General features: G+C 38.9%; 1 protein-coding gene across 3 annotated transcripts in view; it reads right to left on the bottom strand.

The window, feature by feature from the left end:
- The window catches only part of PPP2R2C (protein phosphatase 2 regulatory subunit Bgamma), a 189,730-nt gene that overhangs the window by 122,296 nt on the left and 43,740 nt on the right, over positions 1-23,694 (bottom strand). For 2 of the 3 annotated variants that reach the window (XM_058803032.1, XM_058803031.1), the window contains exon 1: positions 11,273-11,757. The exons of the other annotated variant lie outside the window; for it this stretch is intronic. Coding sequence is in view for 1 of the 2 variants with exons in the window: in XM_058803031.1 (XP_058659014.1) it covers positions 11,273-11,342 (70 nt within the window). In the remaining variant the exon portion in view is untranslated. Of the gene's footprint in view, positions 1-11,272; positions 11,758-23,694 lie in introns of those variants that run through there. 3 annotated transcript variants of the gene reach the window in all.

Genomic DNA, 23,694 nt, shown 5'->3' with positions numbered 1-23,694 from the left:
TCTTCAAGTGTGGTATGTTACTGGATCTGAGAATCAGTCTGGGAAAAAAGAGTACCTGATAGCCAGTCTGACAGCTATCTGTGAGTTAAAATATCTTAAATACAGATAAACTATAGTTCATGCCTTATATCACAGTAATTGTTGTAAATATCTGATATAGGCATGAGTAATCAGTTATTTTACAGAAACATAACATAAAAAGTGGACAGTTTTTAAAGCAGCTATTTTTGAAAACAGAAATGGAAATCCATGGAAATTATCTGAGTAGCCCCACAGCTGAAGAGATGAGCTCTGGGAGTTTTTATTTGTAGAAATGTTGAAGGGATCTTTTGGACTACTGCTTTTAAGAGCTATTATGATGAACAGGTGTTTCACCCCATCTCTACTTTAACCTGATGAGCTACTATTGAACTCTTTCAATAAACTCTGCTTATGCTTCCATTAATAAAAGCATGTTTTGAATAAAGGAAAATCTTTCTGTGTTCCATCAGAAGGTTTCTCAGCAGGGCAAAAAACAAGGAAAAGAAAAAAAAACACTCTTTAGATAAGCTCACAAGAACCAACACTTATAAGCTAAAAGACAAGATTTTAACAAGTTCCTTGTCCTTCCTTGCATATGTAAAGTAGTGAAGTTACTGTTTTTATATGAAAAAATTGTGCTCAAGTTTGCTTGGAGTGTGCAGCAGCTCTCCTAGTGGCAGGTTCCACCTATAATGGCATGTCCTAGTTAAAATGTTTAGGTAACTCTTGCTGTCACGTGTAGTCAAGTCTCTTCTAGTTACTTGTATTTATTTTAAACTTGCAGGTAATTGGCACTATTTCCCCAATATCTGGACTGCAAAAACTCTAAAGGCAAAGTATAGGAGACTCTGGCCAGCTCTTTTATTCTTTTCTTTAATTTCAATTATTTGGATTCTACTTTTGTGTTAGATTATGTCTGTGCCCATATGCACAAATTTCTCAATGAAGATTTTTGGATCAAAGGTGACTTAGCAAGAGGTTCATTAAAGGCTTTGAAATATTTGCAACATTTCAGAAAAGAAGACTGCCAAAATGAGGAGTTTTCAAGAAAACTGTATAAATTCAGCTGCTAAAAAGAAAATGACTGAGTTCAGTCATTAAAATGTAAAATATAGGAATAGTTTCCTGTGCTAACCTCAATATAACTATATTCATCAAGTCTCATCTGTAATAACCAGGCTGGTGTTTGCTCTGTGGAATCCAGACTGCTAATTCTTCCCATTTACAACAACTCCCTGGCTTTCAGGAACAAAAATAATTTTCTGTCTAAATATACTTACACTTAACAATCAGAAATGAATCCCTCTGCAAACAACTCTCCACACTGGCAATCACCTTTGTTAGTAATTATTTATAGTGCAGAAGCATCAAAGCTTTCTGCTTTCACTTTTAACATTACTACATTACTACCATTTCCCGGGATAGCTGTCAGACATTTTTCTAGTGTACTTATAGTTTTTGTTTCCTCCCTTCCTTCCACTGTGCATAAATACTGCAAAAGCCTTCCAAGAAGGTGGTTTTGAAGGAGCACAGCAGTAAGCTTCACTCCTCTGGAAGTCTTCACCATGCTGACCAAGCTGGTGCCCACTGAGCAGGTCACAGGGAGCAGCAATGGGACTCTGGTGCCAAATTTGCACTGGACAAGACAGCACTGACCATGGCCCCTGTGCTCTCAGGAGCAGGCTGCTGTGGTGGTTCCCTCCCTGCCAGCAAGGAACAAATGTCAACCAGGCCAATCTTGCTGACATTTTCTGAAGAGGCTGGTGGGGTAACCAGAGCCTCTCCCCCTCTGCTCTGATACTTCCCATGCAATGGGAGTGGCTCCAAAGCAGCAGGGAAGGAAAGATGGGCGTCCCAGGCTACTGATTCCTCTGGAGAATGGGCAATTTGCTGACAAAAATGGCATCCATGTCAATTTCAAACCTCGATTTTAAATGCCTTGAAATAATTTAAAAGTCGGAAAAAGTAAAAGATATTCTCAATCTCAATTGTTTGGTTTAAAACAATTTTAAACCAAAAAGCTGGGAAAAACCAACACAACAAAGAGCTGGTTGTTTCTACTCTGTACAAATCACATTCAGCAGTAATTTCTGCACCACAGTTCAAAGTTAAGGCAACTAAAACCCTATATTTGGATGTAGAGTGAATTCTTGTAGCTAGTAAATATTGAAGTTTTAATATAATTGGCTGATTTGCAACATCATAACTGCTAACAGATGCGACTTGTTTGTTTTAAAACTAGCACCTTTTGTAACATTTGCACAGTAACACAGAAGGCCTGTACTCTGTTTCCCTCATTTTTTGAAATGCATGCGGAAGCACAGAAATGTCTACTCTATCAAATAAGGCCACACTTAATCATGGGAAATAAAATCCATGTTCAAGGAAACAGATTTTCAGAAAGCTGCAGCTCATCAGCTCATCACCACCACGGGTGAAAACCAGAAGTTCAAGGACACTGCTGTCACACCATGGTGGAAGAAAAGTTCTGCCCCAGTCAGAGACAAGTGTCACTCCCCTGAGCAGCCCTGTCACACATCAACCAACAGGTCTGTGAGTCATTTGGGACTTGAAGGACAGTGCCCTACACACCAGCTCCTACTGCCTCCCAGTGCTGAAACTTCTCCATGGCCATTCCAGGACATCCAGATTCACATTTCAAGCAGAGCAGCTGGGAGGAACACAGGCACACCAGAAACATGCAGTAGCAGTGATCCACAAACCTGTGAGTGTAGCATACTCTTGTGTACCAACATGCACAAAATGTTATTCGTATTGTACCTGAGCAATGAAAATAACCATCATCCATATGACTTTACTGCACTCTTAGTAAGGCATTCCAGGAAATTCTGTAAGATGTAATAATTCACATCTACCTATTTCAAAGAGGCTGCATATGGGAATTCCACTTTGATCTTCACTGCTGATTAAAGAGAATATACTTGACCTAAATCTTCCATTCAAAAGAAGACTATAGAATACACATCTGACTCCATCTTGTACTGGTTATTCCCATATCACAGATCTGCACGCAGCAATAACAGAGATCAAATCAAGCAGGGTGTCAAATTAACATGTAGCATGATGAAGAGTCTCATGTGCTACCTTGGCAGTCAATTCAGGCCTACACTCACCAGTCCACTGTGCCTATTTGTTGAATTTATCTGATTTATTATTATTGATGTTATTAGTTGAAATTTTATTTTTATCACAGAACAATGTAGAAATAAAGACATTCTATCAGAAATAATTTATGAAATAATAACAGACAGATTCTGATTTACAGCTATACACTTATTGAAGACTTTGTGCCAGGTTCTATCATAAACTGAAACCTCTCAAACAGTCCAACACAACTGGATGAAAGTCTAAAAATAAATTATTGCTAATTGGTGACCAGCTTGTTGCTTGAAAACTATTTTTTTGTTTCTATTTTTAACATCTTAGAATAAGGAGAAAAAATATGGAGTCATTAAAATCTGAGATAATGAAATAAACAATCATTTAATTCAACTCAGATGATCTTTATTTCTACTACAAACTGGCAGAGCAGGTTTGTGCCAGTTATGGTTATCGTTAATGCAAACGGCATTACCACAGGCAGCATTAGCCTCAAAATTTACGTAAATGATGTTATTTTGTACAGTCACTGATTATTTGCAAAACTTGAGTCACAGGAACAACAAAAGCACTGCAAACAGGAAGAAGTATGGTAACAGTAACTAAGTTCTAATCAGACCTGCACTGAACTGGAGAAAAATAAACCAACCCTCAGTCTTTTACTTTTTTCTGTACTCTACATAAAACACATAAATGTCATTATAATACAGATGTTTGCATCCTTTTCTTCTTTTTTTTGTAAGAGATGGATCCATGAATATGAAAGAGACAAACACTGCTATATTTAACAATACAGATCCCAAACCCTGTCATATTAATAATTCACAAAAGTCACTGAACTGCATGGCATATTGTGCTGAAGTTTTATTAGGAATCAAATCTCTTAATGTACATTTTTATTATTTGTCTTTCACTGGCAAAATACAGTCTGCTTTTATTTGCATTGATGCAATAATAAAACAGGAAAAAGAGCTTTTCAGCAAGGTAACACTCCTGAGAATAGGAACTCTCCTACCATATATATGGCTGCTTTGCTCAGTGGGGCTTTTGTTCTTGGTAAAGATTTGGGGAACTTTCACCAGGAATAAGTAAAATATACCACACTCATGACTAAGGGCAAACTCAGCATTAACCTGAGAACCTTGGAAATAGTTGATCAGGAAGGTGCCTCAACATGGCTAGAAGTTAATTTAAAACCCTTTCTTGTTTTAAAAATCCAAAAAGTGCCCATATTAACTTTATCTAATTTTTTGAGATTACCACCTTTCCCTGGCTACAGGGAAATTAGCCTGAAATTACACTGAGATTACACTTTGAGCCAAAAATTTGTGTTCTCTAAGCAGACAGTCCTTGGGACAAAGCCTTGCAATGGTGATTAAATAAACTGTGGATGGGAAGTTCCAAGGATACAACTAGTAATGATGTAGTAACACAGGGTAAATAGTGAGGATGGATTACCTTTTTATGGCTGTAATAAAAGATAGTCAGTTCTTCATTATAAAATATTCAGTGTTATTGTATAGTGCTTCATATTTTAAACTGATACAAGAGCAACATCTACCATTCTCTAAATTCACCATCTAAATATATGATGTATTGCTGAAATGCCTAAGGTTTACATGGAAAACATATAGAAAATATATTGCTAAGTATGGTTTTCATAATAATAAATACACTAAATAAACTTCTCCCACAGTGAACAATGACACTGACTCTACCTGTACAACATTGTTTACTTTTACATCATTCAATACTTTTAAACTGTCAGTTTCAATTAGAAAAAAATTGAGCTTCCATGGATTGTATGTCTATGCCCATGGTTATCTTACATACACATTGCAGAGCTGATGTCCTGAACTTCTGGTTTTAAGGTTTATATGTAGCTCAGTCTATTGCATATAACAGCTATATAGTTAAATATTCTATAAACATTTCTATTTATAATGTTTCTAGTCTGCTGGCACCTGGAAAAGCTCCAGATTGCTGCAATTATCCTCTTTTTCAGCTCCTTGTTGTCGCTGTCATGAAAGGAGCTCGGCTTTAGCTAATATTTCACATGGTCCTTTTCTTCTGTTAATACATCTTATTCACTTCTCCAGGACCTCTACCACTATACAGCAACCAAATACATTTATTATTTAGATGGTGAGTGCAAGATCATCTGCTGATTACATATGCATGCAGAGAGAGCCAAGGCTGCCATCAGTCCCTAAGGGCAATCCACCAAAACCACTGATCCAGCATCAGAGATTTATTCCTTGGCAAACAGGAAGATTGCAGCCCAGCCTAATCACACTTGGTAAAGCTTTAAGGGTACATGTGACACTGGTGAATAACTGCTGTGTGGAGAACATGACATTAAATGAAGAGCCAAACCCAGTTAACTGCACACCTTTGAAACGCCTCCTGCAGCTCAGAGTGGCTTGAGTGCCCTCTCAGGATGGTCTAACAACCAGTCCTTAAAACTCCTTGAAGAGGCAGATCTTCTGAGGAGGCAGTAACAAGTCACCACTAGCACACTCCTGCTCTTTGGGAAAGCTGGGAACAGCAAACTGAGAAACTGCAAAATCCCAGCCTAGGATCAACATCCTAACCCCAATCCTGATTTATGATTTCTTCATCAAGTACATTTGGCAAGCAAGATAGAGACAACAATATTATGAGCCTAATAAATGTAGCATGAATGGAGTACTTTGAATGTGTAGCTGGTGCTGCATCATGGCAAGCTGACAGGGTAATTCGCTCTGGCTAAATCCATCCTCCCTTTTCTGGCGGTCAGAGAATTGCAGGCCCATGTCACCCGTGCAGACATTGCCTTAAATATCTGTGCTGTGCAGATCCAAGCTTCAGGCAGTACCAATGTTTGGTTTTCCTGGATGCTGAACCCCACATCCAGCTGCAGGTTTTCATGAGTGAGCAAAGGGACAGGACTGCAGTGCAAGCCAGAGTGGCAGCAATGCTCCAGCTCTGCCTCTGTGGCTGCACCCAACTAAGCTGCATAAATCAAGATTACAAAGTCAGCAACATCACTTGGATGGAATAAACCTTACTAATCCAAATCTTCAAGGCTACTCACAACATTCATCTGAATATCACTGTGAATAAAAGAACCAAATCCATGCACAGAAAGACATAACTATATCCTGTTTAACAAGGGGCAAAGTCATGCTTTGACAAGGTTTACCCCTATTCACCCTCAATTCAAGGAAAAAAAATAACACAAGTGACTACACTAAGAATGAGTAATAATTTCCAGGGTAATTCTAAAACTGTTTCAAAATTATTTCTGTAAAAAGATTAAATATCATCAATATTCACAACATAAATCCTGAATTGCTGGAGGTTCAGAAGAAGAGTTACCTCTTATACTTTTCTTAATAAGGAGAAATCGGTGAACTAGACTGACCAATGGAGAGCCTGAGCCACAGAGTGTTACGTGTTTGCTATATTCATCCAATTAATACCTCAGGTATTCAGGTCTGATTCAAATTATATTTGAGATATTTATGAAAGAAAAGATCATAAATAAATTTCTTTTTGGCAGATGAAAATTGATAATTTCCTCTATTTTTGATTACTGAAGAAGAGAGATACTTTTTTCATTAAAGCAAAAAAAAAGAAAAGCCCTCAAATCTGTTTTTATTATCTACACAGGACTTTTCTCTACAATAATTAAGAAAAAAAGGGTTCCTTTATCCTCTATAATAAACATTTCTCATTTTATGATTCAATATATTTTGTACTGCACTGCTAATTCTCATAATTCTTCAAATATCATATTTTAGGGTATTAATACACCATTAACATGATTAATTTTTTCACAGAAGTTAAGCCATATGGAACCAAATGGAACAATTTGGCCATATAATTGTATAGATAGTGCAGGTCACCTTCTGCCCCACTGCACCAGTGCAACTCCACTGGCTCCACTTGCATTTGCAGGCCTAGACCAGGGGAGGAACCTATGTCTCTCCAGAAACTGGATGTATAAACATCTTTTTATTCCTTCCCAAAACAGAGATACTCCATAAAAAGGCAGGGATCAATTCATAGCTAGACTTGTCTGGATGCAAACTGCAATATGTCTTCATTGCCAGAGAAAAATTTCTCCAAATAAATTAGGGATCATGGAGGTGAAACACATCCTTTAACACAGTTTGGCAAGAATAGCAAATTTTGCTCATTATTTCTGTAAATCGTTAAATCAGTAAAATACAGAGTCATGGGATTAATCTAACAGTTGAGTAGGAGTGGCACCATGGATTCCTGCAACTTTTTGTCCCTACCAGGAGCACAGCAAGCACACCAGGCAATTCACTGCTCAGAATCAGATCCTGTGCGGCTGATCCCAAGGCCCTGTGACAGCCCAGTGTATCAGCAGTCCTGTCAGTTTTACCATTAATCTTATGCACAGGTAACACCAAGGGAACTCTAAGACTGAAGGACATCCTCTGCCCTCTAAAGCACAGAAGCCTCCTTTATCCCCCTTCCCCCAGCTCACAATTTTCTTGCTCTCTCCCCCACAGACTCTGTCTGTACAGTAATGAAGGATCATGTTTCTCCCATCCAACCCATCTTCTCTTCCTGTGCCTCCTCTCTCCTCAGTGCTCCTGCAGTTGCTGTGGAAATAACACATTTTACTGACCCAACACCTCCTGGGCAACTGGTTCCCACAGCTGTGGTGCAAAAGCAATTAAGATAAAACACAGCTCTGCAATGAATCACAAGCCTGAACAGATCTCAGAGGTCATCTAGTCCATTCCTCTGCCCCACGGGAGGCTCAGCTATCCCCATGTCATTTCTTACAGACATCTATGTCACCTGCTTTTAAAAACTTCAGCGATAAAAATTACTCAAGCTCCCTAGGCAATATATCCCAGTGTTTCACCACCTTTGCAAAGAAGTTCGATCTTTCCTCACAGCTCATTTTTTCTAAGCCTCAGATATTTTTTCTCTCTTTCTTTACAAGCCATACCAGATCTTTTCTATTTTCCTCACACAAACAACTCCAATTAAAGCAGTTTGCTTCAAAAGCTACTTTTGAAAGTGATCATTGAAAAATTTGCTGTATACTGCAGCTGGAATTAAATCACCTTTTTCCATTGTGCCACCATAACATAATTTTAAAGACTTTAAATGACAAAATTATTCAAGTTCTGCTTGCTTTAATGCCACATTGTAGTTGTGCACATGTAAGAGGAGAAACAGGACCAGGTACTCACTGTTGTCATATGTGTGCCTATAATGTCTATTATAGCATAACAGTTACAGTATAACAACAAATCAAAAAATTGTTGAGATTTAAAAACCAATTCAATTTTCCATAGTCAAGGTAAAGCCAAATTTGTTACAGATAATCCCAATGTCAGAAAATAATGACCTATCAAAGAGATGAAATTTGACTTTGCTCAAGCAAGCAGTTTTGTTAGGAACACCTTCAGTCCACAAGTGAGAGCAGAGCAAATCAGATTTGGCTCACAGCTTTCCTATACCCTGAATTCATATGTCATCTGACTGTCTGGGCTTTTTTAAATCACTGAAAAAGTAAACCAGGTAGAGAAGTAAAGCAGTGCTATAGTTAACCTACATCTTCATGATTTATTGCTGCCTTTACTTTCCTCAGTGAGTAGTTACAGGAAGAAAGTACATATAAGGGCTAGAAATACCTCCTTTTGTAAATTAATGTAGTCTGCTGCATGGAATAACAAGGACAGAGAACACCACTTACCAAGACTTTAAAACTGTGAAAATGAGATAAAATTTTGATTATTCACAAACAACAAGGAATTGTAACTTCTCTAACACACTGGACACCACATAAAGCATTTCTTCATTTTAAATGGTGGATTACAAAAGCCAAAGAAAATCTTGGATTGGACCCCAAAGAAGTATAACAAGGTAACACAATACTGCCTTTCTATTGTTGCTACATACTGCACTTAAAATGTCCAGGACCAAATATAAGGCCTGTGAAAGGACTGCACACCTTTACAGTTGAGAAGTCTTAAAGTTCTTTCAAGGAGCGAAATCTTTAAACAAAAAAATACAAAATCCCACAGAAGAACAAACAAAGCATATTTAAAGCAGCAGTTTAACTAATATATTCATTATGCATTTTTAACTAAGTGTATCAATGAGAAATTAAAATTCGTGATGCTCCTCTTCGAGCATCTGAAGGTCTCCTTGGAAAAATTTCACAGATAAACCCATTCCCTCATGATTTCCAAGAGCTTTTAAAAGGTGTGGCAATGTCAGAAATAACAGCTGTGAAGAATTCTATTACACCTGACAAACTCTGCATTCCCAACAAGAATTACACTAGTCAGAGATGAAAAACTAATATTTTGCTACTGAAGATTTCAAGAACAGATGCCAACATATTTCATGATGACTTCTGATCACAGGAAAAATATAAAACAGGTCAGCATTGATATTCAAATTGTATTTTTACCCATTTCAGACAAGCCCCTCCATGTGCAATGACAGAAGAACATCCAGTCCTTATGATGCAAGTATCAAGTGAAGATAAAACATTAGAAAAATCTAACACTTGTCCCAGCAGTGTCACAAAAACTACTAAAAATCTCCATCTAATTTTTAGAACAGTCATGACATATAAAAGAAGATGTGTTTGAAAAATCCACCATTAATTATTTTCCTCAGATCACAAAACAAGAGAGACTTGAAAATTCAATTTTTAACATTGCTGCACATCTGAAATTCACCATGTATCAAGTACACTGCAGTAATTATACTGAGCATTTTGCAGAATCCAAGGCATGAATTTACAAATTTAAACAAAGTTTAAAGTTCCTTCAAACAGGTGACCACATCTCAAAACATAAATCATCATTCTGAAAAAAAAACCCCAAAACTTCAAAACAAATTTGAAAATGCACCAAAACATGAACCAGAGTGCAAAGAATGTCCTAGAGGCAAGATTAGCAAGCAATTACACCAGTCACTGGTAACAGTTACAGTACACAGCATTTTTAATTTTTCTTCTGAAAAATCTGCCTTGTGGTCCTCGCACGACAAAAATCATCTACTATTTTCTCCAATCTAAAACAATTCAAATCATCAATAATCAAGAGAGCATCAGCTGATCACGTTTCAGGATGCAGCATGGGAGTATTAAGTGACTGAGCATTGATCAAATGACAACAGAATCTGGAGACTGTGTCTCAAGGAGTATTGGCTGACCCTGATGTTAAGTATGTTCATATTATATAAGCCTACAGTGAGTTACTGTTTCTGCTGCTGAAAAGTGCTGTTAAAACTGCACATACAGATATATTTGCAAAGTCAAACACCTACAAACACATTTCTCCTGTTCAATCAATCTTAAAATGGCCTACTCTTAAACCAACTTTCTGGCAAGGAAATACAGACCAGTACCTGACCCAACCATTTCACGTTCTCAAGGTAAATTCTCTCAGCATTTAAGGTATGTCACCTGCAGGAAAATTCCTTTTTATGTAATAACCTACAAGTCACTGAATGATTTAAAATGAAGGTGCCTTTTCTTTTCTCGTGTACTTTGCACAAGGAACAGAAAGCAAGCAGCAGCATTTCAAAGGATGATGCTTACATATCCCTTCTAAATGCCTTCTAAATGTATACAGTTCTCTAGGGAACAATCAACTGAGCAATGTCTGTAATGCTCAGGATATAATTACCAAAATGAGATGCATAACCTTCATTACACCAGCAAACAGTTAACTTTACAGATTATTTCTCTTACTTTGGTGCTCTCAAACCTTTTTTTTATTATTATTTTTTAGTAATGAAGTGCTTCCAATCTTCTACATTGCAGCTAGTGAGCATTCAATGCCAGGTGCTGCACACCTCACTAGCAGAAACTCAGCACAATGCAAGACCTTCTCCAGCCCGTGTACTTTCATACGCTGCTGTAGCATGACAGAATGTCTTCGGGATTCAGCAAATTCAGACAGATTCTGTTGCTACATCCCACAGAAAAAACGCCCTAAAATCCCCCCGTTTAAAAAAGCAAAAAAAAAAAAAAAAAAAAAAAAAAAAAAAGGAACAGCTTGCATCTCCAAACATGACAGTGCATTCCCAGCATAGAATATGCAATGCAAGAAGAGAAAAATGACAATATTTACGTTACCTTCAGTCACATAGTTGTGGTCTCGCAGAAAGCTGTGGTTAATTTTCCGTGTGTCCGTGTCCTCGCCCATTTACAGCAGGATTACTCAGCATGCCTATCCGCAGTGGACTGATAGCATCAGCAGAGGTCGTCACAAGAGCACCATCCATGCTGCCACTGCCTAGCAGAGGCGGGGAACACACCGGGCCACTGAGCACAGCATAATGAGGGCTATTGAGACAGCACACATTGGGAGGGGGGCGAACAACGAGCGGGAAAAGAAAAAAAAAAAAATAGAAGAAGGAAAAAAAGGGGGAGAAAGGGAAAAAGAAGAAGGAGGGGAAAGAACGGCTCCGAGAAATTACGGATGCAGAAAGCCAGCAGGGAGCTTGCGTGAAGGGAATACTTCTCGCACAGTTAAAGAATAGCCCAGTTGTGTCGCAGGTACTCCGAGCACGAGTGGCCCCGCAGCGGCTGCAGCAGCGGGAGCCGCCCGCAGCCGAGCGGTGCCGAGCGGTGCCGAGCCGAGCCGAGCGGTGCCGAGCCGCCCGCAGCCGAGCCGAGCCGTGCCGAGCCGGGCCGCGCCGCTGTCACACGCCCGTGCTGCATCACCCTGGCCCCTCCCCGCCCGCGGCCCAACCGCACCGCATCTGCATGGAGCAAAGTGAAAAATGACACTGCAGGTAATTATTTCAGCTCCTCCGCCGCGGAGATGGGCAAGGAGAAGAGCTGAGGGAGGGGATGAGGGAGAAGAAACTTCAAGCTGATGAAAGGCGTTTGCATGGACACGTACTGCACACGGAGATGCGGCCGCGGTTTTGTGCTAGTCTCACTGACATCTGCAGCAAGAGCAACAGTCGTTCAATGTCAGCCTCTACAAATATTACCGAAACTGCCAAGTATCTGCCTGTGCAAAAGGATTCGTCAGAGGCAACCGTTCAGAGGACATAAGACAAAATAGCTGTTACTCATCTTTTTTTACCCTCAGTTTTGTAGATAAATGTAAAATTACAAAGTATTTAAGAACCACCTCTCTGGCTTCCCTGTACAGGAAAGAAAAGCTGGACAAAGGGAATGTTTGCAGGTCATTGGTTTTCTTAAACCTGCTACTCTCTCAGTTCATTATCCCATCACCTTGGAAAAGCAGTGTTGAAATGCATATATGCAGAAATATGAAAATAAGTACAAGAGGAAAATTACTCACTTGATTTATAAAAGAAAGCTTTCTCTTTATTCCAAATGCTTAATGGTTTATATTACAGCAAAATTCTTTCAAGTGAACAGACAAACAGTTTCCTTTAGCTTTTGGTATCTATTCAAGAAACCACAAGCTGTTTGCTGCAGAAAATATGTATTCAGAAAAGGTAAGCACCACTGAAGTTTAAATATTTGAAGAGAAAGCAAATGGCTGTATACCAAAACCACCACTACAGCATGATAAGAGTGTGCACAACCACAAAACCAACAGAGATTAATCTTGTGCTTTAGGCCCTGGAATTGAATATGGAAAGTACAATTCAGTTTTTACCATTACTATATTATTTTGTGTAACACTGGATCAATTTTTATCTTTTATTTGTATTTGTTTTTCTTCCTTTCTAATGACCTAGGACATACAGTTCTTGAAGGAAAATTCAAGTACCCTGCTATTCCTACAAACTGGCACGTGACTTTGAAAAAAGTAGAGAACTACATAAAAACCTGCTCAGGAATAAACATCTAATTTCAGGATTAAGCAAGGCTGGAATGGAAAGAAGAATAGCAACAGAATGACCTCCATCTTTTTCTCAGTAATAAAGCAAAACAAAGCAGAACCATCTCCAGCCTAACAATATTGTAAAACCTTTGCATTTGAGCAGGTGGGAAAGTAAGAGAAGTTATTCTGTACTTGCACCTATACAGAACACATTTTACAATACTAGGAATGTTATTTCTGCATTTAGAGCATCAGTCACTACTGTGGCAGTACTCATCGCTCTCCAGCATCTGCCCTGTCCTCTTCAGAACAGAGGAAGGAAGCCTTGCAAATGCTGATCTTTAGTTTGGACAACATGGTTCTAATCTATGTGATGATTTATTTAGCCCTTCCCTGACACATTATGTTCTTACCTTGGATTTGTTTCTCCAAAGGCAAAGGGGTCTATGAGCATAACACAGTGCACACAAAATCCCACCTCTGCCGAAGTCCTTGGCAAAGAGTGCAACAGTTTACTCTCAACTATTTAATAGTTACACCAGTCTGGGTCAAAAGTCACCTCCCTTCAGCATCTCTGCAAACTGCCTGCCCTTCCAGAAGTCTGTCCAGATCCCTTTGGAAAGCTGCCCTGCCCTGCAGCAAATCAAAGCCTCCAGTGGAGACCAGCTGCCAGCTAGCTCTAACTCCATTTACCACCACTCCCTGGGCTCAGCCATCCAGCCGGTTTTTACCCAGCAAAGAACACACCCATCCAAGCAAAGAGCTGCCAGTTTCTCCAGGAGAATGTTGTGGCAAACTGTGTCAAAGGCTTTACTAAAGATCATGTAAGCAACATCCACAGCCTTTCCCTCACCCAGCAAGGTCCCTTCACCACAGAATGAGGTGAGCTGGGTCAAGCAGGACCTGCCTTTCATGAACCTGGGCTGGCTGGGTGTGATCCTGTACGTGCAGCTTGAGGCTGCTCAGGACAATCTGCTCCATGACCTTCCTTGGCACTGAGGTCAGGATGACAGGCCTCTAGTTCCCTGAACCCATTTGATAGATGGGTTCTATCACACTTCACACCTGCTGCCCTCCAGGCAGTTGGGACCCACTCCTCCCTGTTACCCAGAGCTGCTGGTGGGTGATGGAAGGCGCCTCATGAGCACCCTCACCAGCTCCCTCAGTTCCCTCAGATCCCTCAGGATCCCATAGATTTGTGTGTGTCTCAGTGGTGTAGCAGGGCACTGATCATTTCCCCTTGGATTATGGTGGCTCCATTCTGCTCCCCATCCTTGTCTTTCAGCTCAAGGGACTGGGTACCAACAAACAATTTGCCTTGCTCTTAAAGACTGAGGCAAAGAAGGCATTAGGTACTTGATCTATTTCCTCATTCTTTGTCACTATTATTTCCCCCTGCATGCAATATGGAATGGAGGTTCTCCTTAGCCTTCCTTTTGTCCCTGATGTATTACAGAGCATGGATTCCCTTGTGAAGGTAACACTGAGAAGCTTCCTCCTATTACTGTAATGATTCCTGAAACTGAAAGAAATGTCACCCTGCAGGGCATTTGATCCCAAAAATCAAGCAGCACTTTTGAGTAAAAATGCATAGGAACAACTTCTATCTTCAAATACACAGAAAATGAGCATGTGTTCTGTCCTTTCTGAGAAAAAGAATCACATGGAAAGATTATTATTGAAAATAAATAGATAATATATTATGCAAATGATGAGTAAAACATCAAAAAAGTCACACTGACAGTCTGTAAAAAAAATACTGGAACCATTTTCTTTGTAAATACCTCTCCATTTATGTGACCAAGGTGGTTGAGAAAATTCTGGCTTTCTTGTTGTTCCTGCTCTTCCAGGAAAACTCACTAATAACTTTTATTTGTCCTCAATCACTTCAAACATTACTATTTCTATGGTGTGTTATTTACAGCCTACACTGGTTATTTTTTAGGTGTAATTTAAGCAGATAGAGGTGTTTTCATTTTTCCTAGGAGCAAAGTGGACATTTTTTTGTGAAGTCAAAATTGTAACTTTCATCCAGAGATAATTTTCTCTACTCACCATTGGAGAGGTTCATGGACAACTGGGTAAAATCACATTCACCTGGTTCTTCTTATTTTTAAGTTAAAAACAATCTCATAAAGAGAAATGGAATGAGGAGGAAGCCTTTAACAAAAACCCTAGACAATATTCCCAGCGTGCATGCAAATGCCTTCCCTAAGATTATGAGCCAAATCCTTACTGTGTGGCAAATATTAGCACTCCACTGACTTAAGTAGGTCAGTTCACATGAGAAAGATTAGCAAAACTCTGCTCTAAATTTGTAGCACAATGCAAATTTGTGAGCCAACATTTGCAGATAACTAGATGTGCCATTTTAAAATGCTACTTATTATCAATCCCACCTATAACCTACGTAATTTGATCTGGTCAAATACCCAGGGAGAAGGTGGTGAGGAAGGAAGCTTTAATCAAAAGTGTATCAGTTATTTGGAATTTCATAATAGTCCACAATGCCACTCATGAAACAACTCTCTAATTGAGCTAAATACAGTACAAACAGAGAAATAACAGTGTCCTATACTAAAGAATTTATAAGTAAACTAAAAAAATAGAAAAGCTACAAGCAGATCAGCAGTGACATTTAGGTAAACAGGGAGTCAGTAATGAGGATGGAGTCCTGGTTTAGAACTTTCTTCAAAAGAAGGTCATTAGAGACTGTGCAAAGAAGCAATAAACTGGATTCAAGAGGTTGAAAAATAACTGCATAACAAGAATAAAACAAACTTAGACATAAAAGGAGGAGAACTGGCCAGCAGGTCAAGTAGGAAAGTAAAAGGCAAGAGCAGGCATGACACAGATGCCAATACAGACTGTGAGTGTCAGTAAAGGAAGAGTTAAACAGCAAAACAAACAAAAATGGATCTGTGCCAGAAGGAGAAAAATCTCATAGGACAGGGAAAGAAAATATTTAAAGAGAGGAATAAACCTATATTTCCCTTTGTTGTTTTGGGCAGAAGAATCAGAGAAAGGGGAAGGTAGAAGGGAAAAACCAAAAAAAGTCAACCAACCAACAAAAAAAAAAAAAAAAAAAACACCCTAAAACAAACAAACAAAAAAAAAACCAAAAACAAACAAACAAAAAAAACCAGAAATGGTAGCCAGAGGTAGCCAGTACCCCGAGGCAGAAATCAAAACCAATTTATGATACAAATGGAGCTGAGAAGGTAAGGATTGGAAACAGTGTAGTCTGTAGTCTAACAGTAAGGAATTGAAGAAGATGAGAACAAATCTTTGGCTGAATGGCTGTTGATCATGTTTGCTCATTGCATTTCCAGCAAGAAGCTCTACAGCAGAAGAGAGGGAGGAAGGAGGCATTAGAAGGCAGTTTGTCTTAAAGGCTGCTGTGTAATCCTGTTTATAAACACCTGTTGAATACGGCCATCCTGTTTTGCTCCTGCAGAACATTTATGTTCTTCTCTTAAACACATTTTCTTGAAGAGCCCCTGTTTAGCTTTGTCAGACACTAAGAGCACAACCTTTAGTAACTAATAATATCTGAAATAAAACATCATCAGGTACTCCAAGTCTCCATTTTACCCCTGAATTACTCCATTTTACCCCCAAATTCATCACTCCATCTGAATTAGAATAACTAAGCTTGAACTGCAATTGAAAAAAATAGTAGTGGAATATTAAGTATTTTCTTCATCTAACAGTGGCTTTAAATGAAATGAAACTGAATTTTCAATTGGCACAGAACTTTAATTATTTGTAAAGCACAAGAGATTTAAAGACTGTGATGGTAAAAAAAAACCCCTTAGAAGTTGCACAAATTTCACCAAAAGCAGACTACTTTAAAATATTACTTTAATTTAATGTTTGTGACATCAGAGGAGGGTTTTAAGAGCTTTGACAGCATTTGCTTCTAACCATATCTTAGTATCAGCAAACTGCGCAAAACAGTGCAAAGTTTCTTCAAATAAGCTAACACATACAATCAGTCAGCCACAAAAAAAAAAATACAACAAAATGTTTAGCCAACCCTTGACAATCACAGCTCATTGAATCTGAATTTGCTTACCAACAAAACATGTTTATAAGACAGATATTGTCTCCCTTTGATACATTTACAGAGATGTAAAACACCCTGCTACTGACTTCTCCAGTTAGGACATTGGCAAATTAGTTTTGCTGTTCATTTGTTTATTCATAATGTCCACAAAAATAAGATTGTATAGCACAGTCGTACTTCTGTAAAAATACTTTCATTTAAAAGGAAAAAGCAACAAGGAATTAAAATGTGATAAAAACCTATCACATTTTAACCTTAGCCTTCCTACAGATCTACTCAGCTTAACAGAGAAGTACTCATCTCTCAGGGAGGTATAAGACAGCAAATTCACTCCCTTGAGTTTGTGTAGTTTTCCTTCTCAAGTCCTTCTGAAGTCCTTTTTGTATTTGTTTTGTATTGCCAATACAATATACATTATATTTACTACCATGCAGTTCCTTTTTTGATTATTTCTGACAGCTAAACAAAAGCAAATAGATACTGCCAAAAGCTAACGTAAAAAGCAATAGAACAAAAATTATATCAATCACAGCTCTCAAGTAAAAATTGATTTTGTTTCTTTTAACACCTTATAAGTAATCATTTGGAATCTTTACATTTACAGCATTTAATTCATATTTTGCTACAGTCTTCAGTTACATTTAATATTTATTTAAAATTATGATGCAGCCCAACAATTTTGAAAAAAACTAATGGCTGCTATCACAATTGGAAAAATATGTCATTATTCAAAAAGGGGAAATATCTTCAACACACTACCTTTTGCTGTGTTAAATCTAAAAATAACACCTGCCCAGAAGAAGTAATTTATTTTCAGCCTACATACTCCAGACACAGAGTAAAACTAATGCCTCCCAGCAGCTGGTGATTCTGGAAAGCAAGCAATTAAAAGTTATCATTGAGTAATTTAGATTACAGAAGCCAATTTCTGTCAATGTCTTTCACCCTCTCTGTTCAGGTGAACATTGCATAAGGATCCTGGGCTGAGTCAGAGCCACTTCAAGGTTTGCACAAAGTCAGAGCATGGGATGAGCTGAATACACCCCACACTCACAGCTTTTCACAGAGGAGCCAGCAGTTTTGCTCTTATTTTTTTGTGATGTGCTGATGACAGTGGTGAAACTCAACAATCTGAAGAGCTCTGGGCCTGATTTAATGATTTTTACTAACTGAGAGAATGCAGCCAGGATATTTGGACATAAGGATCTTGCAAGAAGGCTCCCTGAAGGAAATCAGAGCTATGACACCCCTGTGGCCCCAGGATGCCCCTCTGCTCCTCTCTGGGGCCACTGCATCATTCTGGCTGCAGTGGAGGTTTCCCATCCTAGCACAGCAGCTGCACACCGAGCCCCCTCTGTGCTCCATAATGATGTGTTAATCCAGTCTGGGCACTGCACACAGGTGCCCACAATACAGAAAGGAAGAATTTGGAAACAGGAACAGCTCCCTACCGACTGCCTGAGCAAGCCTGCAGCCAAAGACCTGGAACTGTACTACAAACAGCAACTGCTCCTTTTGTGGTTTAAAAACACACCTAAAACAAGTTCTGCAAACTATCAGCTAGTGAGCTCAAGGAAGCAGGTAACCAGAGCATGAACAAATTCCAGGAGTGAGTTCTGCACACTCTAGGAGCAAGTTTTAATTTGGCAAATTTCAGAATACTGTAGCAGGTTTCAGTGGGATCTAGGTTTAGCAAGAGATGGAATGCAAAGATGCAAAACCATAGGGAAAGAAAAAGCAGAAAGAACAGACAAGATGCCAAAAGGAGACACTGGAAGTTTTCCCAGAACTTACTAATTTGAAAGTTAGGCCAATTCAACAACTGCAGCAGGAATGGGAAGAGTGGTCTAAGGGAAAGAGCACAGGATGAAGAATTAAAGACCAAGCATTAATGCCATCTGTGAGGCTTTAGCCACATCATTTATCTTAATTATTCTTTTTCCCTCTTCCACTGCCTTGCCTATTTAAACCAAAAATTACAAGAGCATAAACACTGTCTTCTCTACTGCAGTCATCACATGGAGACTGATGCAGGACCCTTGGGCAATGCTGATACTTATGAGACACTGCTCCTAGCTAAAGAAGCTCATCTGTTTCTAAAACAAGCTTCTGTGTCCTCTAAAACACAAGGCAGATTATTTACTCCACTGCAAACACCGCCACAGTAAAAGAAAAAAAAAGAACAAACATAGGAGAATGGCTCAAGATGAGTTTCACATAGAAAATCTCTCAGTGACAGTCTGTCACTGTGCCAAGTAAGCCAGGGACCTTGGTGGGCAAAGGAATACAAAGCCTGAGGAAGACAGTAGGCTTGGGGACAAGTGTTTAAACAAATGGTTCCAAATTATCCTTTTACTTTCTACAGAGGTTACTCTGCTCCCAAGTTTCTCAAACTGAAATGCTACTACAAATATAAATATATTCCAAACAAGAAATAGTATGTTAGGTTTCATATCATTGCATTGGTGGAGAAAGCCTACTACTAATTTTGCTAATTTAATTTAGTTTTAAAAATACTTTATACAGGTATTAATTAACTTAAATACAGCATCACTTGCATGTTGCCTCATACATAATGTATGATACAGCTTATCCTTTGTTACTGCTGTCTGGTGTGTATGGGTCACTTTTTCTCTAAAGGCACACCCTATGACAGCATCCTCTCTCCAAATTGCCCTGCAACTTCAGTAAAGCTCACTACCATGTTCTCCTGCTGTGCAGGGGAGAAAACCTCTTTAAATGCATGTCTCTACAAGCAAGCCTTTAAAATCATGCTGCATATAGTTTATTCAAACTACAATTTTTATGTTATGGCCTTTCTTGCTCACAAAAAACAAAAAACCAACCCACACTACCAAAAAATTATGAATTCGTAAAGCAGAAGCAGATCCTAAGAGGATAGTTAAAGTTCTGCTGGAAAGGGCTGGAAATCATGAAGGAAATGTTTCAGTGGCTGTTCATGATGAACAGATCTCAGGCATCAGAGCACACAGTGCCAGAGGCTGCTGATGGGGCTGTCACAAGAGAGGAGCTTCAGGCCAGAGCTGTGTGCTGCCTCCCCAGCAAGTCACCCAGCACACTGCCGGAAATGATCTCCAGACAGGACCTGTCACTGCACAGCCAGGCAAGGCTGCAATTACAAAACTAACTTCATACCCTAAGACAAGATGACCCACATCCCAAATAACTTCTGTAGATGTCAGGCTCTGGAGTGGGGCATAAAGCCTGCTGAGACTGAAAATCCTGGAAAGAAATTAAATAAAAACCTACACATATATACACGGTGCAAAATAATTATAAAGTTGTCACTTGAAGGTACCGGACAATCCAAAGAAATGTTGCTTAAAATACAGATCAGAAAGGGGCCTGATAAAGGAATTTATAGCAGGGATACAGGCACTGTCAGAACTTCCTTACACTGTGTAGATATATTTGTGTGCATATTTATCTAAGAAAGGGACTGGGAAGAGAGGGAGAAAAGCGAGTGAGAGCAGTTTCCAACCCATGCTAAGGGTTATATTCCTCCTTCCTGAACAGCAATGGACCAAAACACATTTCAGCAGTACCCTGGTGTGGCATCTGGGTGGTCAGGCTACTACACAGTCAATCCACAGAGAAAGGAAAACACTTGCTAAGACAGCTTCCAAAACTCAGCATTCTTAAAAGATTAAGCCAATAAGATACAGAAATCTCGAGAGATAGAGCTTGAACAACTTCAACAGAAAAAAAAATCCAGAGGAAAGAGATCAAAGCAAATACAAAGAAACAAACTTTCCACACAAAATCAAGTAAGGAAAAAGGAAATTCTTTTAAATAATATGGCCTATCATAAAATATCAGAAGCTGAGAATTTGTAACACCTCTAAAAAGTTTGTTAGGAACTATAGTGAAAGGACAAGGAGTAATTGCATGTGCAATTTGGTGCAACTGAAAAGGGTGCAAATTGAAAGAGGAGAAATTTAGGTCAGATATTACAAAGAAATTGTTACTGTGAGGGTGGTTAAGCATTGGAACAGGTTTCCCAGGGAGAAACTGCCCTGGCTATCCCTGGCAGTGTCCAAGGCCAGGCTGGATAAGGCCTTGAGCAGCCTGGTCTAGTGGCAGGTGTCCCTGCCCATGGCAGGAGGGGCTGGGACTATGATCTGTAAGTCCCATTCCAGCCCCCTGACATTCTGATTCTATGACTTTTCAGACTAAAAAAAATAATTAAAAATCAAATCAAACTAGCAGCTTATATTCACACTTGGGGTAAAATGCAAACCACAGGCACTCTTCATAACATTTTGCTAATTCAGACCTCAAAATATTTCAGGTAATAATAGTTCAGGAACAATTCCTGCCCATGGCAATTCTATGAAATAAAATCAACATACAGGATCATTTATTACTGGTTTTGAATTCTATACACAGTCATACAAAGATGTCAGTTTGAAAGGGACTTAGCCCAAAAGACTTTGTTATTCACAGGTCTGCAGAATAATTACATGGCATCTGACAGGGCATTCAACTTGACTCCTTCCTTTCAGCAGTGTAATTAATTAATTCAGATAGGTATAATGCAAGCAGATTTTTCTCCAGCATTACTTTGCACCACAAAAAATAGTTGCATATTTTTGTATTCTCCAATAGCTAAGGTGACATGCAAATCCAGCCATCTGAAGCACCTGCAGATCCTGGCCATCCTGGGCCACAGAGGCAAACAAAAAAGCAAAACAAAAAGCTGCTCTAAAAAGGATACAGCGCTAGATTTCTTTTCTTGTACATAATATTTACTGCAATATTGCTAAAACAGCCTCAAGAGAGAGGAAAAAAACTAGTTGTGTCAATATAAACAATGGTTTTGCTGTTAGCCTTTCCTCCAGATCATCCAAATATTTAAACTGCTGGACCATCAAATGTACAATAACAAATGCTGCACCTGCTGTAAGAGCTGAGAGAGAATTCTGAAATAATACTTAGTTGGCAAAACAAAAGCTAAAAATAAATACAAGTAATTTAAAATGGGAAAAAAAACACCAACCCACAGGAAACAAACACATAAGGACTCAATGGTGTGAGGAAAAAAAAAAGTAATTTGTATGCAGAAATGTAGAAAGAAATCTGGTACTGGACAACATTAAAAGTTTGCAAGTCATTGCAGAATTTTGAGGAGTATGAAATCCCAAAGTACATTGCAGTAAACAGAAAATGCACCTAAGCTCTGTTCCACTTCTGGCCACCTTCATACCAACAGCAGCAATCAGAATTCAGAAAAACTGAACAAATCACAGAGGTGATCTGACATTGAAATTTGAGAATTCCAAAGTAAACAACGACTGAGAAGACTCCTGTAGGAACCAGCTGAAAGGAATAGAAGCTCAAACATCAAATTAAATCATTTTTATTTTGGCTCAAGACGTAGTTAAGTGGAAATTAAATTACAGGAAAACTTACAAGAGAGAGTACAAGTGGAAAGCTATTAATTGATTTTGCAACCTAATGAAGGACTAAGCACCTACAAATTAGGTGCTGCAATGAAAACAACAGTGGTGCCTGGCCCCAAGGAGAATTTGGAAATGTGGGGTGAAGTGCTTTGCCTACCCAGCGTGGAAACCTCCCACCCAGGGGAGCTCCCTAGAACCAGCACCCAGGAACACTAAACACAAATGCTCAAACATCCTTTTCAGAGCTTAGAGATCTCAAATAAGGTCACAAAAGAGACATGCTTGCTGATATAAGATCTAGACCGTGCGTAGGAATATACATATTATATAATTATATACATTTTAGATATATATATATATATATTTATATAATTGTGTGCTGCTAAGTAATATGGGAAATACAGTATCATTTCCCTTAGTTCAAGGGAAAAAAAAAAAAATCTGAGTATGGACATTTGTTGCAGACATCTTTTCATTAAAATCCTTTCATTAAGATGAATTTTTTCTGCTGAAACTGAGAAGTTTCAGCAACAAATATAAACAATATATATAAATATATAACATCATCATAAACAGTGATGATGGTTATCTGCTGCTGTGGAATGCAGCAGGTGGATCCTGTGGATGTTTGCATTTACTGACCACTCACGGCAGAGCTGCTCTCGCTCTCTGCCGAGACGCAGATCTTTGTTGTCATAGTTCTCTATTCTATTCTTAGCTAGCCTTCTGAGAACCTTTTCTTTCTACTCTTTTTAGTATAGTCATAGTGTTATATATATCTCATAAAATAATAAATCAAGCCTTCTCATCATGGAGCCAACAATCTCGTCTCTCTCTCATCCTGCAAACCCCTGTGACCACGGTCACAGACATTCACCATATTTCCTGCTTAAGTTGCCCCAGGCAACAATTAAATACAAAAAAAAATTATTATTTGTAGAACCAGAAATTATCCCAAGCAAAATGAGCACGTCTGTGTCTTTGTGATGGAGATGCTCACCATGGCCAGGAAATCTCAAATTTTTGAGCCAAACCTGAGGTCAGTTTCAAGTTTTCATACTGGCAATTACTTTATGTAACAGAAAAAGTCACCTGAATGGGATCTGGAACCACAACTGCATGCAACAGTGTGTAAGAGAAAATTCAACTTGGCAAAGGGGAAAACAGGAGCCCTCACCAAACAGAGGCCAATAACTGCTGCTGGAGAAGGAAGGTCTGCTAAGGAAAACCAGGACCCAGTGCCTCACTAACCACT

This window comes from Ammospiza caudacuta, chromosome 4 (assembly GCF_027887145.1).
Source record: "Ammospiza caudacuta isolate bAmmCau1 chromosome 4, bAmmCau1.pri, whole genome shotgun sequence".
NCBI classification, from domain to species: Eukaryota; Metazoa; Chordata; class Aves; order Passeriformes; family Passerellidae; genus Ammospiza; species Ammospiza caudacuta.
Note: the sequence above shows the minus strand (reverse complement) of the source record. Positions and strands in the feature narration are given on the sequence as shown.